The sequence below is a fragment of the Aspergillus karnatakaensis genome (assembly GCF_047715665.1).
Source record: "Aspergillus karnatakaensis strain CBS 102800 unplaced genomic scaffold BJY04scaffold_2, whole genome shotgun sequence".
Taxonomy (NCBI): Eukaryota; Fungi; Ascomycota; class Eurotiomycetes; order Eurotiales; family Aspergillaceae; genus Aspergillus; species Aspergillus karnatakaensis.
In genome coordinates, this window is record NW_027395714.1 from 728,007 (window position 1) to 743,043 (window position 15,037).

The 15,037-nt window shown below is 50.8% G+C and overlaps 8 protein-coding genes across 8 annotated transcripts; 5 read left to right on the forward strand and 3 right to left on the reverse strand.

Annotated features, from left to right (window-relative positions):
• The first annotated feature begins 973 nt into the window (after positions 1–973).
• BJY04DRAFT_46339 (putative transcription regulator BDF1) lies at positions 974–3,852 on the forward strand. Its single transcript, XM_073720445.1, has 3 exons — positions 974–1,250; positions 1,303–3,289; positions 3,344–3,852. The coding sequence occupies exons 1-3, from the start codon at positions 1,147–1,149 to the stop codon at positions 3,680–3,682; spliced, it is 2,430 nt and encodes an 809-aa protein (XP_073576891.1). The 5' UTR covers positions 974–1,146; the 3' UTR covers positions 3,683–3,852.
• Positions 3,853–4,446: 594 nt separating this feature from the next.
• BJY04DRAFT_204638 (uncharacterized protein) lies at positions 4,447–5,706 on the forward strand (the record flags this gene model as incomplete). The annotated part of the gene is made up of 4 exons (XM_073713517.1): positions 4,447–4,590; positions 4,659–4,757; positions 4,828–5,369; positions 5,424–5,706. 4 exons carry the CDS (start codon positions 4,447–4,449, stop codon positions 5,704–5,706), a joined length of 1,068 nt encoding a protein of 355 aa, XP_073576892.1.
• Positions 5,707–5,890: 184 nt separating this feature from the next.
• On the forward strand, positions 5,891–6,195 carry dph3 (CSL family zinc fnger-containing protein; the record flags this gene model as incomplete). The annotated part of the gene is made up of 2 exons (XM_073714760.1): positions 5,891–6,085; positions 6,142–6,195. 2 exons carry the CDS (start codon positions 5,891–5,893, stop codon positions 6,193–6,195), a joined length of 249 nt encoding a protein of 82 aa, XP_073576893.1.
• Positions 6,196–6,794: 599 nt separating this feature from the next.
• On the reverse strand, positions 6,795–7,509 carry BJY04DRAFT_213041 (Frataxin; the record flags this gene model as incomplete). The annotated part of the gene is made up of 2 exons (XM_073714761.1): positions 6,795–7,070; positions 7,138–7,509. The coding sequence occupies 2 exons, from the start codon at positions 7,507–7,509 to the stop codon at positions 6,795–6,797; spliced, it is 648 nt and encodes a 215-aa protein (XP_073576894.1).
• Positions 7,510–7,889: 380 nt separating this feature from the next.
• BJY04DRAFT_213042 (uncharacterized protein) lies at positions 7,890–9,176 on the forward strand (the record flags this gene model as incomplete). The annotated part of the gene is made up of 1 exon (XM_073714762.1): positions 7,890–9,176. The coding sequence occupies one exon, from the start codon at positions 7,890–7,892 to the stop codon at positions 9,174–9,176; it is 1,287 nt and encodes a 428-aa protein (XP_073576895.1).
• Positions 9,177–9,270: 94 nt separating this feature from the next.
• BJY04DRAFT_46377 (SNARE-binding exocyst subunit SEC6) lies at positions 9,271–11,819 on the reverse strand. Its single transcript, XM_073720447.1, has one exon. The coding sequence runs from the start codon at positions 11,637–11,639 to the stop codon at positions 9,366–9,368; it is 2,274 nt and encodes a 757-aa protein (XP_073576896.1). The 5' UTR covers positions 11,640–11,819; the 3' UTR covers positions 9,271–9,365.
• A 274-nt stretch (positions 11,820–12,093) lies between these two features.
• Positions 12,094–12,479, forward strand: BJY04DRAFT_213044 (mitochondrial 54S ribosomal protein uL30m; the record flags this gene model as incomplete). Its single annotated transcript, XM_073714763.1, has 2 exons — positions 12,094–12,323; positions 12,371–12,479. The coding sequence occupies 2 exons, from the start codon at positions 12,094–12,096 to the stop codon at positions 12,477–12,479; spliced, it is 339 nt and encodes a 112-aa protein (XP_073576897.1).
• A 120-nt stretch (positions 12,480–12,599) lies between these two features.
• On the reverse strand, positions 12,600–15,012 carry BJY04DRAFT_46385 (sphinganine-1-phosphate aldolase DPL1). The gene is made up of 4 exons (XM_073720448.1): positions 14,639–15,012; positions 14,088–14,565; positions 13,893–14,026; positions 12,600–13,845 (listed from the first exon to the last, which is right to left on the reverse strand). The coding sequence occupies exons 1-4, from the start codon at positions 14,731–14,733 to the stop codon at positions 12,834–12,836; spliced, it is 1,719 nt and encodes a 572-aa protein (XP_073576898.1). The 5' UTR covers positions 14,734–15,012; the 3' UTR covers positions 12,600–12,833.
• Positions 15,013–15,037: the final 25 nt, after the last annotated feature.

Here is a 15,037-nt window from a genome sequence, read left to right on the forward strand (position 1 = left end):
TAGCGATGATGTTATGCTGAGAGCGAGTATTAGGTCTGGGATACAGTTGTTCCTTTTTTTTTTTTTTCTGTTTCTTTTTGCGTGTTTTTTTCAGGCGTATCCGACAAAGGGGAATCTGGTACGAAGGGCCCACTTAGGAGTAATGTCTAGCCAATGGTAAGGGGCAACCTATAAAACGCGTCATCCTAGAACCAATCAGGGGTTGCTGAATGGCCTGAGCTAGAATAATCGGGCCTAGTGGCTCGGATGGAGTTTTTAGACAGCGCGACGCGCCGGTCGTACTTAAGGATTCTCCCACCCAGGCTGATTTTCTCAGTCTCTGTTTCTGGAGCTGCCTGCGGAATTCCTTTTTACCCGTTTTTCCTCCCCTGACCGCCAGGGTTTCCTCTTCACCGCCTGCTCTTTCACTCTTCAAGCTCTCTCTCAACCTCTTATCTCATCACTTAGCGCGTTCTGTGTTCTGTGTTCGCGTCGCAGAAGTCCAATCCCAGCCACAGCGAGCAAACAACCTCCTTTCATTTCCTTTTAAGTTTTCTTTTTGGGAAGGGGTTTATTAAGGAGACACTTGGTTGTTTGATCTTCCTTTCACTTTCCCGTTCATAAACACCGTGAGTTCGGCACGTGCAGCTTCTCAGTTGTTCCTTCCAACTCTTATCGTGACCTCACTCGCACCTTCCTCCTTTGGTCCCGCTGAGTCATACCTCAAAAAGTACTTCACGTGATTATCGGCTTCCGCCTCTTGGCAAGAGTCGCATTCTCCACTCTCGACTTGCGATCCATCCATCTCTCCAATCTTCATCTTTTTGCCCTGTATCTTCCCTCTCACCCTCCGTTGCGTCGCTACCACTGTGACTGCTAGGTCGGCGATTATTCTAGCGTCTCTTCTGTCATCTAATCGGGTGTTTATTCTCGCCGCTGCTTCGAATCGATACAGTTAGTTCTGGTAGCGCACTTATCCAGTTTATAATATTTGCCATCCCGGTTCCGTCCACTGCTCCGGCCATTTGCTCGTGGCTGCTGTCGCGCGCGTTCTCTAAACAATCTATCAGAGCAGGGTCGAGCCTCTACTTTCCGCCTCGCTACCGTTAGACATTGTATTGCGCCCTCTTCTGTCGACAGGAGGGCCTGAAACCACCATACATCCTCATGGCGACGCCGCCTCCCGAGGCTCCCTCTGTCCTTAAGGAGGAAAAGCCTCAACTGCCGCCGTCGCCAAATGGAGACTCCGCTTCGGATGTTGGTCGCACAGAGTATGTATGACTCTCCCCAAAACGTGAGGCTTGTTTGCTGATATCATCTCAGTGTTCAGGCTTCGGTGAATACGAAACCATCGACCAAAGGAAATGAGACGTTTGGAGCGAACGCCAAGGCGCTGAACGGACATACTCCCGAACAGCAGAATGGTGTTGCGGCAGCTGCTTCTCCGCCAAAGTCACCAGGACCACCGGCCACAGAAACCAGTACGCCGCTTAATGGGCCTTCGGGCAGCGCCCCGTTAAAGCCGGCATCTTTGGAGGAACGGCTTAGCTCCGCCGCAGATGATGCAGCTGGCGACAATGGGGGTGAAAGTAACAGCCCCAAGGGTACACTGGTGTCACAGGGCGTGCCGCACGTACCGTCAGCTACCCCGGCTAGTGCGCAGTCACCGCAGCACACCAACACTGTGAAAGCCGAACTTCCACACCACCCCTCCGGCAGTGCCGCACCCGATGGTGTCCCTAGCGGGAACGCTACCGCAACACCTCCAGCAACACAATCTTCCTATGGGATCGATCAGGAAATGAAAGATGCTCCGGTAGCCCTAACGTCGCCAGCTAAGCTCTCGAGAGAACGAGAGGTAGAGCCTGACGACGAGCCCTCCGCCAAGCGCACGAAAATTGACACCGAAGGCTTTGGTTTTAAGGTTCCAGACTTACCAACCCCAGCAACAGAGGGGCCTATGGATACGAGCCTGAATGGTGACACCACGTTAACCAAGGTACAACACAAATTTCTCGTCAAAGCAGTACAAAGTTTGAAGCGCCTGCACGATGCACGGTTTTACAAACTCCCTGTTGATCCCATCAAAATGAACATCCCGCACTATCCGCAGATCATTAAACAACCCATGGATCTCGGCACTATTGAACAAAAACTCAAAAACAATGCATATCAGGATTCGCAGGACGTTATCAGCGATTTCCACCTTATGGTGCAGAACTCGCTTACTTTCAACGGCCCCGAACACATGGTCACTGTTGAGGGCTTGAGGCTTAGAGCTACATTCGACAAGCAGATGGCAAATCTGCCTAGGGCAGATGAGGTGGAGGAGAAGAAACCGAAGAAGGTATCAGCACCTAAAACGTCCGCGACTCGTCGCGAACCTCGCACCTCTTTTGGACCACCCACCGCGCGGCCAACAGGCAGTTCACCACAGGCTACAACCTTTGCACTGGGCCCAGAAGGTCTACCTCTCATCAGACGAGATTCCACAAATGCTGATGGCCGTCCCAAACGCTCAATCCACCCACCCAAACGCGACCTACCTTATTCGACAAAGCCGAAGAAGAAGAAGTACCAGTGGGAGCTGAAATTCTGCCAAGATGTTCTTGACGAACTCCATAAAAACAAGCACTTCTTATACGCTGCACCCTTTTATGTTCCTGTGGACCCGGTGGCATTGAATATTCCCACATACCACAGCGTCATCAAGAAGCCTATGGATCTTTCCACCATTCAATCCAAGCTGACCACCGGTTTATATGAAAACGCCAAAGAATTCGAAGCCGATATACGCCAGATTACCAAGAACTGCTTCAAATTCAATCTCAAGGGTGATCCTACTTACCTAGCTGGCGAGGAGTTCGAGAAAGTTTTCAACCAAAAGTGGTCGCAGAAGGATCGTTATCTCGCTGCTCACGAACCTCAACATGAACAACACAGTGCGGAATCATCATCTGAGGAGAGCGATGAAGAAGAGGACGGGACTGATGATGAGGAGGAAGAGGCGATCAACAGACTGAAGAAGCAGATTGCCGAGATGTCTCAACAACTAGAGGCCATGACAAATAAGAAGAAGAAAACTCCTCCTAAGAAGACCAAGTCGAAGAAGAAGGATAGCAAGAAGAGTGGAGTTTCAGGTGGCAGCAAGAAGGATAAGAAAAGCGGTTCAAAGTCGTCGAAGCCCGAAAAGGCACGCTATGTCTCGTATCACGAGAAGCAGATCATTTCCAACGGGATTAGCAGTCTTCCCGATAAGAAGATGCAGGAGGCACTCAAAATCATCCAGAGCAATGTTCCGGCTCTCAAGGTATGTTCTTCCATTTTATTAGCTGATAGGATGTTGTAGCTAAGCTCCTTTTAGGGTACACAAGAGACCGAAATTGAGCTCGACATTGATGAGCTCCCTAACGATGTGCTTTTCATGCTACTCAAGTTCGTGAAAAAGAATGCACCTCACGTCGTCGACGATGAGGACGTTTCAACACCAGTTGCTCCGAACGCCGCCCCGCCCAAGCCGAAGAAAAACAAACCTATGAGCAAGTATGAGCAGGAAGCTCAAATAAATGTTCTCGAAAGCAACCTCTCCCGCTTCCAAGGTGGAGGATCTGGCCGTTCTCCGGACCCTGTCCCTTCAGTTGAAGCCAATGACAGCAGTGGCGATTCTGACGAAGATGACTCTGAAGAAAGCGAGGAGGAGTAAGTCTCCGGCCGCCTGGTACATAGTCTGTCGCGGTCGCTTAGCCTGCTCTTGCATCTCTCTACCCCTGTCCTATCCGGCCTTTTATACTTCTCGCTCGCTGCGCGCTTTTCGGACCCTTGCCGTTGATCTTCGAGGTCCGTTGTCCCATAATCTCAGGCGTGGTATTGAGCGCACAGGCTCTCATTTGCTTCACCTATCAACTCCATCTTGCCTTTTTACGACTCTCAGGATCTGATTCATACCAGGCGTTGAAATTTTCTGTACATAAGCGTTTACTTTGTTGAGCGCGTTCGTGAGGGTTTGTCCAGGCTTCTCACATCATTTTCTGGGGTTCGCGTTCATGGCACATTCTCCATGCAGAGGGAGTTTGGAAGAAATCATTTCCCCCCTTGAATTGTCTCGTTTGCAACATCCATGGCCTCTTGTTTTGCAGAAGTCGTGGCAGGATTCAGTTTCATGGGAGATTTGCTCTGCTCGTTTTCCCACGGTCAACGAAAGCCTTGAGGCGCATGTATGATTATATGAGAAGAATGCGGCAATGGAAGCAAAGGAAATAAAGCTTGTATTTTTAACTTAACAAACACTTTTCACCGGAGCACTATTTGAATATGAGTAGCTGAGCTGAGGGCAGTTTAGTAACCTGAGGCACCAAGCCGTCGCGGGTCACCGCCGGCCCCGAAGCTCTGTTAAGAAAGCTGCAGCACTTGTTGATCTACATTGCCTTGGTCACAACTAACTGCCCATATGCAGCGACGATTGCGGACATGATACCGCCATGCGACCCGTCTATACTGGGGGACAATCCGCAGTTCAAACGACTTTACCAGCAATTAACCAGTACTTTGCTTAATCCGGATGGCTCAACTCGTGCCACTGATACTCAACCAGCGAGGAGAGAGGCCCTGAATGTGCGGTGACTATGAAAAGAGCAATGGCATCTCTCAAGGTGGCCTCGATTCTGACACAATATCCATAGGGGTCGAGGGATTGCCTGGTGCGCCACGCGAAGAAACGATTAAAAACGCAAGCACTCCGACAGTTGGCTTTTGACGCTGACTATGACTTGCCCGATGATGTAGGTCAAGCAATCCCCTAGCGCTCTATGATATGGACATCATTTAATCTGGAATATTGCGACTGACTAGTGCCGCGAACCGCTCGCCATCGTCAGCCTCTATCTCGAATCTTCGCCGACCCAGCTGGACCTTCTGAAGGACCCTCGTGACGATGCCGACGTGCTCGGTCTACTAAGGCCGGATATCAGTCAATTCTACGAGAAATTGCCAATAATTTCTCTCGGGCTTGCACGGTTCTTCTCGTCTGCCACTCACGACCTGCGAGCGCTTGCGAATGCAGCCGATAAAAACGTACTTCAGCGTATGTCAACGGAAGGTCCTCGAGCACAAATGCAAGCTCGAAGCTGTGCAAAAGCTGCGCGACAAAGCCCGCTGGCCCCAAAACTGAGTGAGCGCATTCAAGCTTTGCGCCACATACAGTTGGCGGAGCTCCCCGCGGCTCGGACTCGGATGGCAGCTACAGCGGCGGAAGTCCTTGCCATGCGTGCAGCGGTGCTTGAACGAACCGTGACACTCTTGGAGCGTATAAAACACGGTGCACTGGCTCGCGCGACGAAAGCGAAAGCGGAACACTTGGCTACAGTGGCGCTTGGGGTTGAAGGCAAGCTAAGGTTGGTTTGCGCTTAACAGGAATATAAGCGGATAGATACTCATACCGCTACTAGAGCTATGCGACTGGACATCCTCGCCACAATCCACACGCCGGAAGTAAGTGCTGCGCTAACAAGGTACCATCAGCATCTACGAGATGCACGGGCGAGATTGGGAGACCGAAGAGAGCTTGCTTTGAAGGAGCTGCAAGCTTATAAGGATGCGGACTTGATTCCGACAAGGCGCCCTGCGAGGTCTGACCCAATTCTGGAAATAGCCCGCCGATATGGATCCTTGATCAGGGAAATCGAGGATGTCAAGGCAGAGATCGAGCAACTAAAGTTACTAAACAGATAGTTAAACATGGGGGCGATATTAGTGATGGGATATGCATTATGCACCGAGAGGCGACACGTTCACCAAAACGGTCACCTGACCGTCCCCGCCAGAAGTTTTCCGGCCAAGAGTATGCGAATAACTTTTGGAGTCAAATCACCAATTCACACCACGGACTACCGGAAACTTTTGAACGCCGAACAAAATGGCGGATGAGGCTCTTTCCATTTACGATGAGATCGAGATCGAAGATATGACCTTTGATCCCAATTTACAGATCTACCATTACCCGTGCCCTTGTGGCGATCGGTTCGAAATTGTGATTGATGATCTTCGAGACGGCGAGGATATCGCAGTTTGTCCCAGCTGCAGCTTGATGATTCGGGTTATTTACGACCTGGTTGGTTCCATCTTCGCCTTTATCTTGTTATGGAGTCGACGTTCTAACGTGCACAGTCCGATCTTCCCAAGGATCAGCAGCAGACATCTACAGTTTCGGTCGCAGCGTAAGCTTCGCTAAAGAAACACTCTTTCGATTTGTCAACGGACGCCTGGCTCTTGGTTACGGCCGAATAACATTTCGATTTAAGATAACGGTTTGAGGGCTGCGACGGGATCAGACACAAGTTACCACATCAAGACCACGGCCGAGCCATACGATCCACCCGGGCAGATCGCCGTCCTTCTCGCAATCTTGAGACATGCCAAAACACTTACGCATGCTGCGAAAGTTCTGTCGCTTCAAGGTCGCGTGGCAAGCGCTGCCGCTAAATACCACAATCTCACCCTCGACGAGGTATTTACTAAGGCATGGGGGCCATGGCAACCACAAACAAGTGCGCTCTGTTGGACTACTGTGAGTAGGGTCGGTTCTTGATAATGTCAATTTACCATGATTGTTACAGCAAGCGCAAAGAAAAGGAATTCTAGGCCAAGTACGGTATCGCGCTTTGATACACCACTAGATCTCTTACTGAGCTAGATATCAACAAGGAAATCGTCAATTCCAGACTCCTACCCATTTTATACTACACAATTCTCCCTAATAAGCACTCCTTTCGCGTAATCTAGTATAAGATCATCTCCGACATGTAGCCTGGACTCGTCTTCTACTCCTCCAGCTCACTATAAATGTCCTTCGGCAAATCCAGGCCCAGCTCCTCATTCAGAAGATCAGTCAGATTCGAGTCGTCCCTCAAGCAAATCCACTGCCCATTGACGAACGGCCGCGTATCCTGCTTCTCGTGCATCTGATCGCCCTCCATAACCCAATCGTACCGCTTCGGCCCAGAGATCGGCGAACTCAACCAGATTTGTTTGTTCGGAGGCTGCTTGTTGAGGACGTACGTCCCGACACCGGGGACGGAAACATTGAGTACGCCGGCCTGTTATTGAGCTTCATTAGTATACTGGAAGCAAAATGGCAGAAAAAGAGAGCAGGTAGTAGCTCACGCTATACTCAGCCTCAATATCCGATCCGTCCTCCTGGGCAGCTTCAATCTCCTCTAGGAGCAAATCAAGATAATGCTCCGAGTACTCGTGGAATGCCTGCTCCGTCAAAGGCGAAGGCTCAGAGACATGCGATTGCGCTCCGGCCGCATTCGAGGATTCAGGATGCGGGGAAGGAGGATCATCCGAGTCAGGGTAGATGCCCTTTCGAGCTGCCTGTGTGGAATGGAAGCCTTGACGGCGGAACGAGCGCTGCTGAATGGCTCCGGTGGGCCTTTGGAAGCGGGCGGATGCGGAGGGAGCTGATGTTCTGGCTGTGCGAAGGATCGCGGAGGAGGGGGAGAATAGGGCTCGTGGAGCACGTCGGGAGAGCATATTTGTGTGGGATGGGTTGGGTCAAGAGAGTAAATCGGTATTAGTTGGGTTGGTGTTGTGGGAATTGAAGATCTGGAGAAGCGGAGAAGAGGAGAAGAGGAGAAGAGGAGGTTGAGTTGATGGCATCACATCACACTAAAAAAAGTATTCGATCATCATCACCGGCGATCACGCTACCTAAGCTTGGGCTTCGATGCTTGCAGAAACCGAGGTTGCTCTTCATCTCAACAATCCAAACCCATTAACCTCGTATTTGGTATTTTGAACCATTGCCATACTCTGACAAATCTCCCCCTCATAAAAGAATGCGACATCTCCTGCCTTTGAGGTGCCTTGCTCTTCCCCGCAACTATCACCACTTTTCCAAACCCGCAACCATCATGTCTGAACAAGCTAGTAGTTCGAAGAAGCACAACAACAATCTCAAATCAAAACGCCCCCCTCTAACTCATTTCCTATGTCTTCCTCTCGTCAATGCCGTCTCCCTTCCTCAATTCGAGTCCTCCCTCGCCGCATTTAAAGCTTCCATCCCACCAGCTTTCCCCGCAAAACCGGACCAGAGCAAACAATCGCAACAACTACTCATTCCGAATGATGCGATACGCCCCGTTGGTACATTACACCTTACGCTTGGGGTCATGAGCCTTCCTACCACGGAACGTCTCGACGAAGCATTGCAATTCTTCCGTTCCCTGGACCTAGTGGACTTATTACACGAAGCGGAGGAAAGAGCTTCGCAGAGAGCTTCACAGAAAAACAAAGGCGAAGGAGGCTTCTCCACAGTTGGAGAACCCCCTAACAGTGCTTCGCAAGATAGCCCGAGACCATTCACCATCTCCCTAGAATCCCTACATGCTCTCCCACGCGCACGCGCAGCAACAGTTTTACACGCCTCACCCGTCGACCCTACATCCCGCCTCTACCCATTCTGCGAATTGCTACGAAGCAAGTTCCTTGAAGCTGGGTATATACAGCCCGACTATCAGAAACCTCGTAAGGTGAACAAAAAGAACGAAAAGGCTCAAGCGAATCAAGAGCGTCCAGATGCTTCCGCTCCAGCTAGAGAAGACCCAGGCCTACTTGAAGAACTACCTACCGCAGTCGCCGAGGAAACAGCTGAACAATCACGCCCTCCCGTCAGGACATCTCCACTAGAGCAACAAGCATGTGAGAAAGAGGAGCGGAAGATCCGTCCGCTCCTCTTACACGCGACAATCGTTAATACGATCTATGTCCGTGGGAGAAAGCAGAACACAGGTAGTAGGGGCAAGAAGGGCCGTGGTAATGATCGATTCACAATTGATGCGCGGGATATCTTATCACACCACGAGAACTTTTACAGGGATGGCGATAGGAGGATTCCACGGGTTAGTGGCGTGATTGCTGCTAAGAACAGACAGAATAGCACCGGCAATGCGGACGGAAATTACGACTCTAACGGCCACTCTCAGGAGGGGGAAGGAAAATACCAAGATACGGCAGCCCGCGAGAATAAGGGCAAGCAAGCAGGTCACCCCTTCGTTTGGGCAAGAGATTTCCCAATAGAGGCTATTAGCATCTGCGAGATGGGTGCCAAGAAACTCGACCCGGAGGCCGACGAGAGCGGAATAAATGCTCGGTTGGGGCAAAAGTATATGCCTGTTGCGGAGAGGAGCTTGGTCTTCTAGAAGCGCCTTGGATAAAAAAAAAAGGGAGTCTCATAGCATCAATATGAGTTGGGTAAGTGGCACGAACAGCTGGGATCGTGAAGTAGATAATGAATCTGCTGAATAACAGCTAGAGTACCCTATAGTCCTGCAGTATTTGTACAGAGAAGCAACTCCAAACGCCACGCTAAAGACACAAGCAAAAACAACTCAGCGTATTCTGCTCATGAGAGTCTCCATCCCCCGTTCAACCGATAGCTCAGCCGCCTTAGCCTTGACAGCACTGACCATGCTCCGTTCAAAATCATCTCTCGTCCGAAGCACCGTCTCAACCCACGAAAGCTGCAGATCCCAGTACTGGGTCTTGAAATCCTCATAAACAGCAACCACAGGTGGGCCTTTCTCCGCTTCGAGCAATCGGACCAGCCAGTCAACAAGGCGCCATTTTTGCTTGATGGTTCCGGCAAAGGAGTCAGGGTAGTTCTGAAAGAAGGCAAAGACTGTGAGAACGTCGTCTTTGAATTTGTCTGTATAGGGGTCCGTGTGGCGGCGGAACTTGACGCCCTTGTTGCGGACTGAGGAGAGGTATCTGACGAGAAGTTCGTCGGAGAGTTCTTCGATGAGGATGTCGATGAGGGATGGGTGAAGGGCAGCTGAGTAGTCGCCCATGTAATCTTCGAATGTTGAAGTGATTTGCTTCGCTGCGAAAGTATCGTACCATTTCTGGGTGAAAAACTCGGAGAGAATACCCCTTAGATCGATTGAGAATATGGTGTCCACGAACTGCGAGAGACAGTATGTGCTGAGATCGACGTAGCCGTCACGCAGGGCGTCGAGTTCGGGAATTGCACGCGAGGCCATGTATTTCGGATCGACAACCGACTCGATGTCGCGCCTGAAGCGAGTCAAGTATCCAAACTGCCCTGTCTCCTCATTGTCGTCAATGCAAGCGATCTGATCATTAGCTACAGCTATCAACCAATCTTGTAGCACCTGTACGCCATCGGGATGATCGCCACCATGTGCCTTGTACTTGGCGCACTCCTCTTCAAAGAGGGTCTGCCAGGCGACCTGACGAGCCTTGAGCATTCGGAACATTGCATCCATGATGCCTTCTAGCAGATCAGAGCGCGAGGACGAGCTAGATGCGCCAACCTGCTCATGCAGCATCCGCCACATATCTGGGAGGGTTTGGGTTTGAAAACGGCCATTGACGTCCAGTGCGTCAGTCCTCCGTTCCAGAAGCGCCTTTGTGTCAGCCTCTCTGATTCGGTCCATCCATTCTTGAACCGCGTTGATGATGACACTCTGCCACCGTCGAATGAGATCCGACTCGCGGTTGTCCAGGATATCAGTGCCAAGATCAGCCGGCTTCCAGCCAAGCTTGTTCATCTTCTTGTAGTACTTCTCTCGCCAGTGCAGAATTGCAAGCAAGTTGTGCGCTGGCAGCTCGGGGTCATCAATCAGCTTGATGAGAAAATCGTGCATCATGCCGTGGTAGATGTCAGTGTATGTCTTGAAGATCTTCCACTTTTTCGGCATCAGCGACTGCATTCCTTCTCTCACAACGAAGAGATCGTTGAAGAACCATCGGAAGCTCTTCTCCAGCCCTTCGGGATCATCAAGAAATTCTTCCTGCGTGTCCTCGAACTGATTCTGGGCAAAAATATTGATTGCTTGGACGAACTTTTCCTTGTACCCCCTAATTGTCTTCGGACCCACGTTCATAGACTTGAATCGATCAGCAAGATCTTGGTGATCTTTTTGTGCCTCCTGTAAAGCCCGAACCGTGTCATCATTCTTCTCCTCATTCATCACAATCACTGCAAGCCTAACCACCATACCAGGGTTATCACTTTGCACGAGAGGGATAAGGTTCATGCACAACAGCCCGAGACGCTCGTCAAAGAGATCAATCACAGAATCAAGGCCCTGAAAGTACTCGTCCAAGGTATCCTCGCTACTCGGGTCCTGCGCCCTGCGAATTTGGTCCATCGCCTCATCCCGAAAATCTCGCAGCCGTGAAATTTGCATGTGTGCGCGCAGCAAGTTGGGCTGATTCTCAAGATCCTCTCCATCCTCATCCAAAAGCGCCTCTACACCCGCCAAATCTGCGCTAAAGCTCTCCAAACCTTTCTTCATCATCAAGGTCGCCTCAAAGTTTCGTTGAACCTTAGCCAGCTGATCAATTCGTGAGAAATCGTCGACGCTGTTTTGCGATTCAGCACATAACCTGTCAATCCCCTGTAGTTCGTCTCGAGTCTTCGACACCTGTCGTTGGCCTTCGGTGAGGGCGCTAAGGCTGCGTTGCACAGTCGCTAATTGATCGCGGAGACCTTCGCGGAGCTGCGAGTCGACGGCGGATTTCTTCTGCGTGTATTCGGCTTTCAAGCCAACGATCTTATCGAGGTCCTCCGGGTGTCGGAGGAGATCCTCTAACCGGGGCATGGCCACCACTCTGTCTGCATCACCAATTAACGCCATCTTGCTCGGAATTTCCGGTTGAGATAGGGACTGAATTGTTTCTTGACCTGAATAGTCATCAATCCAGTGTTCGACGAGGACTCAGCCTCGAGTAACCATGATTGACCTGCAGATTAACCCCACAGGAGCATGAGCTGCGCGTGTCAACTCCGGCCGGCAGAATCACCACACGTGACCCGCCGCCTGATAGGTTGGTCCTGATCGGGAAAGTCAAAATTTCCAGCCGGAAGTCTATACACAGAGTCAACATCAAGAACTCTCAGCTCTCCTATACAGCTGTGCCCAGCTCAATTGATATCTGCGCGCTTGTCGCCCCTCCACCTCACGAACTGAACGCCACGTACGCAAACCAACAGAGTTCCATCATACGTTCCGCACCTTCCACTTAACCACGATTTCCAAGCCACGAACCGTCCGTACAAACTTCTCACGAGATCTCAACACCTAATTCAAAATGAGCTACTTTCGTATTCAACTCGTCCGCTCCGCAATCGGTCTGCCGCGCCGAACAACAGACGTCCTCAAAGCCCTTGGCCTCAAGAAGCGCATGGCCACAGTCTTCCACCCCGTCTCGCAATCAGTCGCCGGTCAAATCATGAAGGTCAAGGAAATCGTCACAGTCGAGGAGGTTGACAAGCCATTGACAAAACAAGAAGTGCACTTGGAGCGGAAGCCTGATCCGGGGTACTATGTTGAGAGGACGGCGAGGCAGGAGAGGGCTGAGTGAACAGGCGGAGTGGAGTGCCGATCATTTCCATAGCATTTTGGGTTTTGTTGTTTGACTTCTATGCGTGTATAAACATTTTAGTCCGGATCAGGTATATCTGGAGTTGGGATTGAGATTATCGAATCATACTGGTAGACACAAGAGCAGGAGTCTCTCAAATCTGCCTGCTTGTGGTGGAGGCTGAATGACAGTAATGTTGGTCATTCTGACCGCATTGAGCGACATTTCTTCCTCCACTGCACCATACATCTACTATTTATTAACCATTTGGTTCCGCAAGAAATCTCAATACGAAAAAGAGCTGTTCGAACAGAGTGGTAATGATAAGCCAGCGCGGCTACGGGATATCAATATAGAAGCAGCAGAACACCGGGTCCCTGATGATGGCAGTCATCGGGATTTTAGGGGATGGACATATAGTCCTGTGCACGATAACAAGAGAATGTTCAACAAGCAACCAAAATCCTCTAAGCTTTGTACAAGGTGTCAAGGAAGCCCTCAGCGAGGCGGCTGACGATACTTTTATCCGGCATACTTCCAGCCACGCCATAGAGCGCAGAGGTATCGCCGCGTTTGACCACATATGATTTGCCTTGCCGTTTCCGTTCTTCGGCCTTCTCTAGCTCTTTTTCGACGACCTCAATTAGGTCTGACGTGAGTGTGTCAACTGCAGCCGCAGTGGGAATTGTGAAGGCAACGTGCATTGCGGGGGGGGATTGCAGGGCATTGAGGTGCCAGCCCTTGGCAGACAAATCATCAGCAATATCGTAAATGTCTATCGCCTCGTTCTTGCTCTCGAAAGCTATGACACTGACCATGGGCTGCCCGACAATCTGGAGATTGCTAGAAAGGCGCGCGTCTTCGTTGATAGATGCTTCAAACTTCTTCGCCGCATTAACAATGTCAAGGCAGCTCTTGATGTAGCCAGCCTCGCCGACACTCATGAGACTTGCCCAGCAACCCGCAATCAGAGCACCAGGGCGTGATCCGGCAACGGAAGGAGAAGCATAGACACCACCAGACCAGTCGGGGTAGATAAAGTACTGGTGACTGCGGTATGATTTGTTTCGATACAGGAGAACAGAGTTGCCTTTGGGCGCGAATCCATACTTGTGGGTGTCGACACTGATGCTAGTCACGCCTAGTTGACGGAAGTCAAATCCACCCTCCTCCTCGTAGGGAGACGCAAATCCAGCTTTCTTGAGCAGGGCAATGACAAATGATCCTAGGCAGCAGTCGACATGGAGCGGGATCTTATAATGCGTGGCTAACCGGGACAACGCAGGAATATCATCAACAATACCGTGGGGAAAGTTCGGTGCGGAACCAACGAGGAGAACAGTGTTGGAATTGATTAAACGACGGACAGAGTGGATGTCGACCTTATAATCCGGAGCAGGGCAGGAAACGCGGTGCAGCTTGATGCCAAAGTAATTAGAGGCCTTGATGAAAGCAGCATGAGCCGTATTAGGAATGATCCTTTACAGTGTTAGCAATTGATCGCGGGCGGGAAAGCGTAGACTCACATTTCGGGCTCTGTGACACCTCGTTCAGCGCGCGCTTTATTGCGTGCCGCCAAACAGGCCATGAGAATAGACTCGGTGCCACCACTGGTGGTTACTCCGGCGCCATCAGAGGGACCGTGGAACATTGCAAGGACCTATGTCAACCAGTAAGCTATAAGCCACTGATATAAATCCTCCTTAACGCGGACTACTTACCATCGCAACAACTTCAGCTTCCATTTTCCGGACACCAGGGAAAACATCGGGGTGGATAGGGTTGGCAACGCCGAATTGCTCAAAGGCTTCGGCCTGAACCTTGAGAAGGTCTTTTCCTCCATGATACACAGCACCACTAACACGGCCATCCTCCCATCTTGTATGCTCCATATTCACCAGCTTATCAAGCTCCGCGCGAACCTGCTCAGGAGTCCATCCTTCCTTCGGCAAAGTCAAATACCGTGTAACGCCGGGCCCGCTCGCAACGAGCTTCGATTCTAAGCCCTCAATCGCAGCTGTGACCTGCTTGTCAATTTGTCCCCGCACTCCGGGGAATCGTAGAAAGATAGAGTAGAAGAATAAGCGAATTGCCAGCAAGACATTTCGGATGCTGCCGAAGAGGCCGTAGCCACGTAGAGAGTAAAATGTCTTTCGGGCGTAGCGGAACAGGAATAGGATAAAGACGATATTGCGAAGACTGTTGTCCGTAAGCACGATGTCAGACTATACGGGACGAGGTGCAGCGCGGGTAATGACCCCCCTCCACTTACAGGTCCAGGTTCAAAACGGCCAGCTGGGCGCTGGGGGCTCTGCCATAGCCAAGCAGTTTGTTCTGCAAGGCGACTGGCAGAACGGACGATGCCATTCTTGCTCTTCAAACCTTGGATGTTTCTCCTTTCCGCTCAATCGATAAACAGAGTATAAGAATGATCAACTCGAAGAAAAATAAATGTACGGATGAGGGAATGTGATGCGGAGGCTCGGATGCCGGAAGTCGAGAATATTAAATGAGCCAACTTCCGGAAAGACGCAAAACTGTGTCGACCATACAAGCGTACTTTTAGGAGAGTCAGTACTAAGCAGATGTTAATCAATATTTCATCAAGGACAAGGAAGAAGAAGCGCCGGGCCTGGTTCAGTGGCTCGAACACTAGTAGTGCAGTGAGTAG

Coding starts and splice junctions, on each gene's coding strand:
- BJY04DRAFT_46339 (XM_073720445.1), top strand. CDS start 1,147: ATGGCGACGCCGCCTCCCGAGGCTCCCTCTGTCCTTAAGGAGGAAAAG. Junction 1,251..1,302: donor TCGGATGTTGGTCGCACAGA/GTATGTATGACT, acceptor ATATCATCTCAG/TGTTCAGGCTTCGGTGAATA. Junction 3,290..3,343: donor GCAATGTTCCGGCTCTCAAG/GTATGTTCTTCC, acceptor AGCTCCTTTTAG/GGTACACAAGAGACCGAAAT.
- BJY04DRAFT_46377 (XM_073720447.1), bottom strand. CDS start 11,639: ATGGCGTTAATTGGTGATGCAGACAGAGTGGTGGCCATGCCCCGGTTA.
- BJY04DRAFT_46385 (XM_073720448.1), bottom strand. CDS start 14,733: ATGGCATCGTCCGTTCTGCCAGTCGCCTTGCAGAACAAACTGCTTGGC. Junction 14,566..14,638: donor GCCGTTTTGAACCTGGACCT/GTAAGTGGAGGG, acceptor TACGGACAACAG/TCTTCGCAATATCGTCTTTA. Junction 13,846..13,892: donor GGTGTCACAGAGCCCGAAAT/GTGAGTCTACGC, acceptor AACACTGTAAAG/GATCATTCCTAATACGGCTC.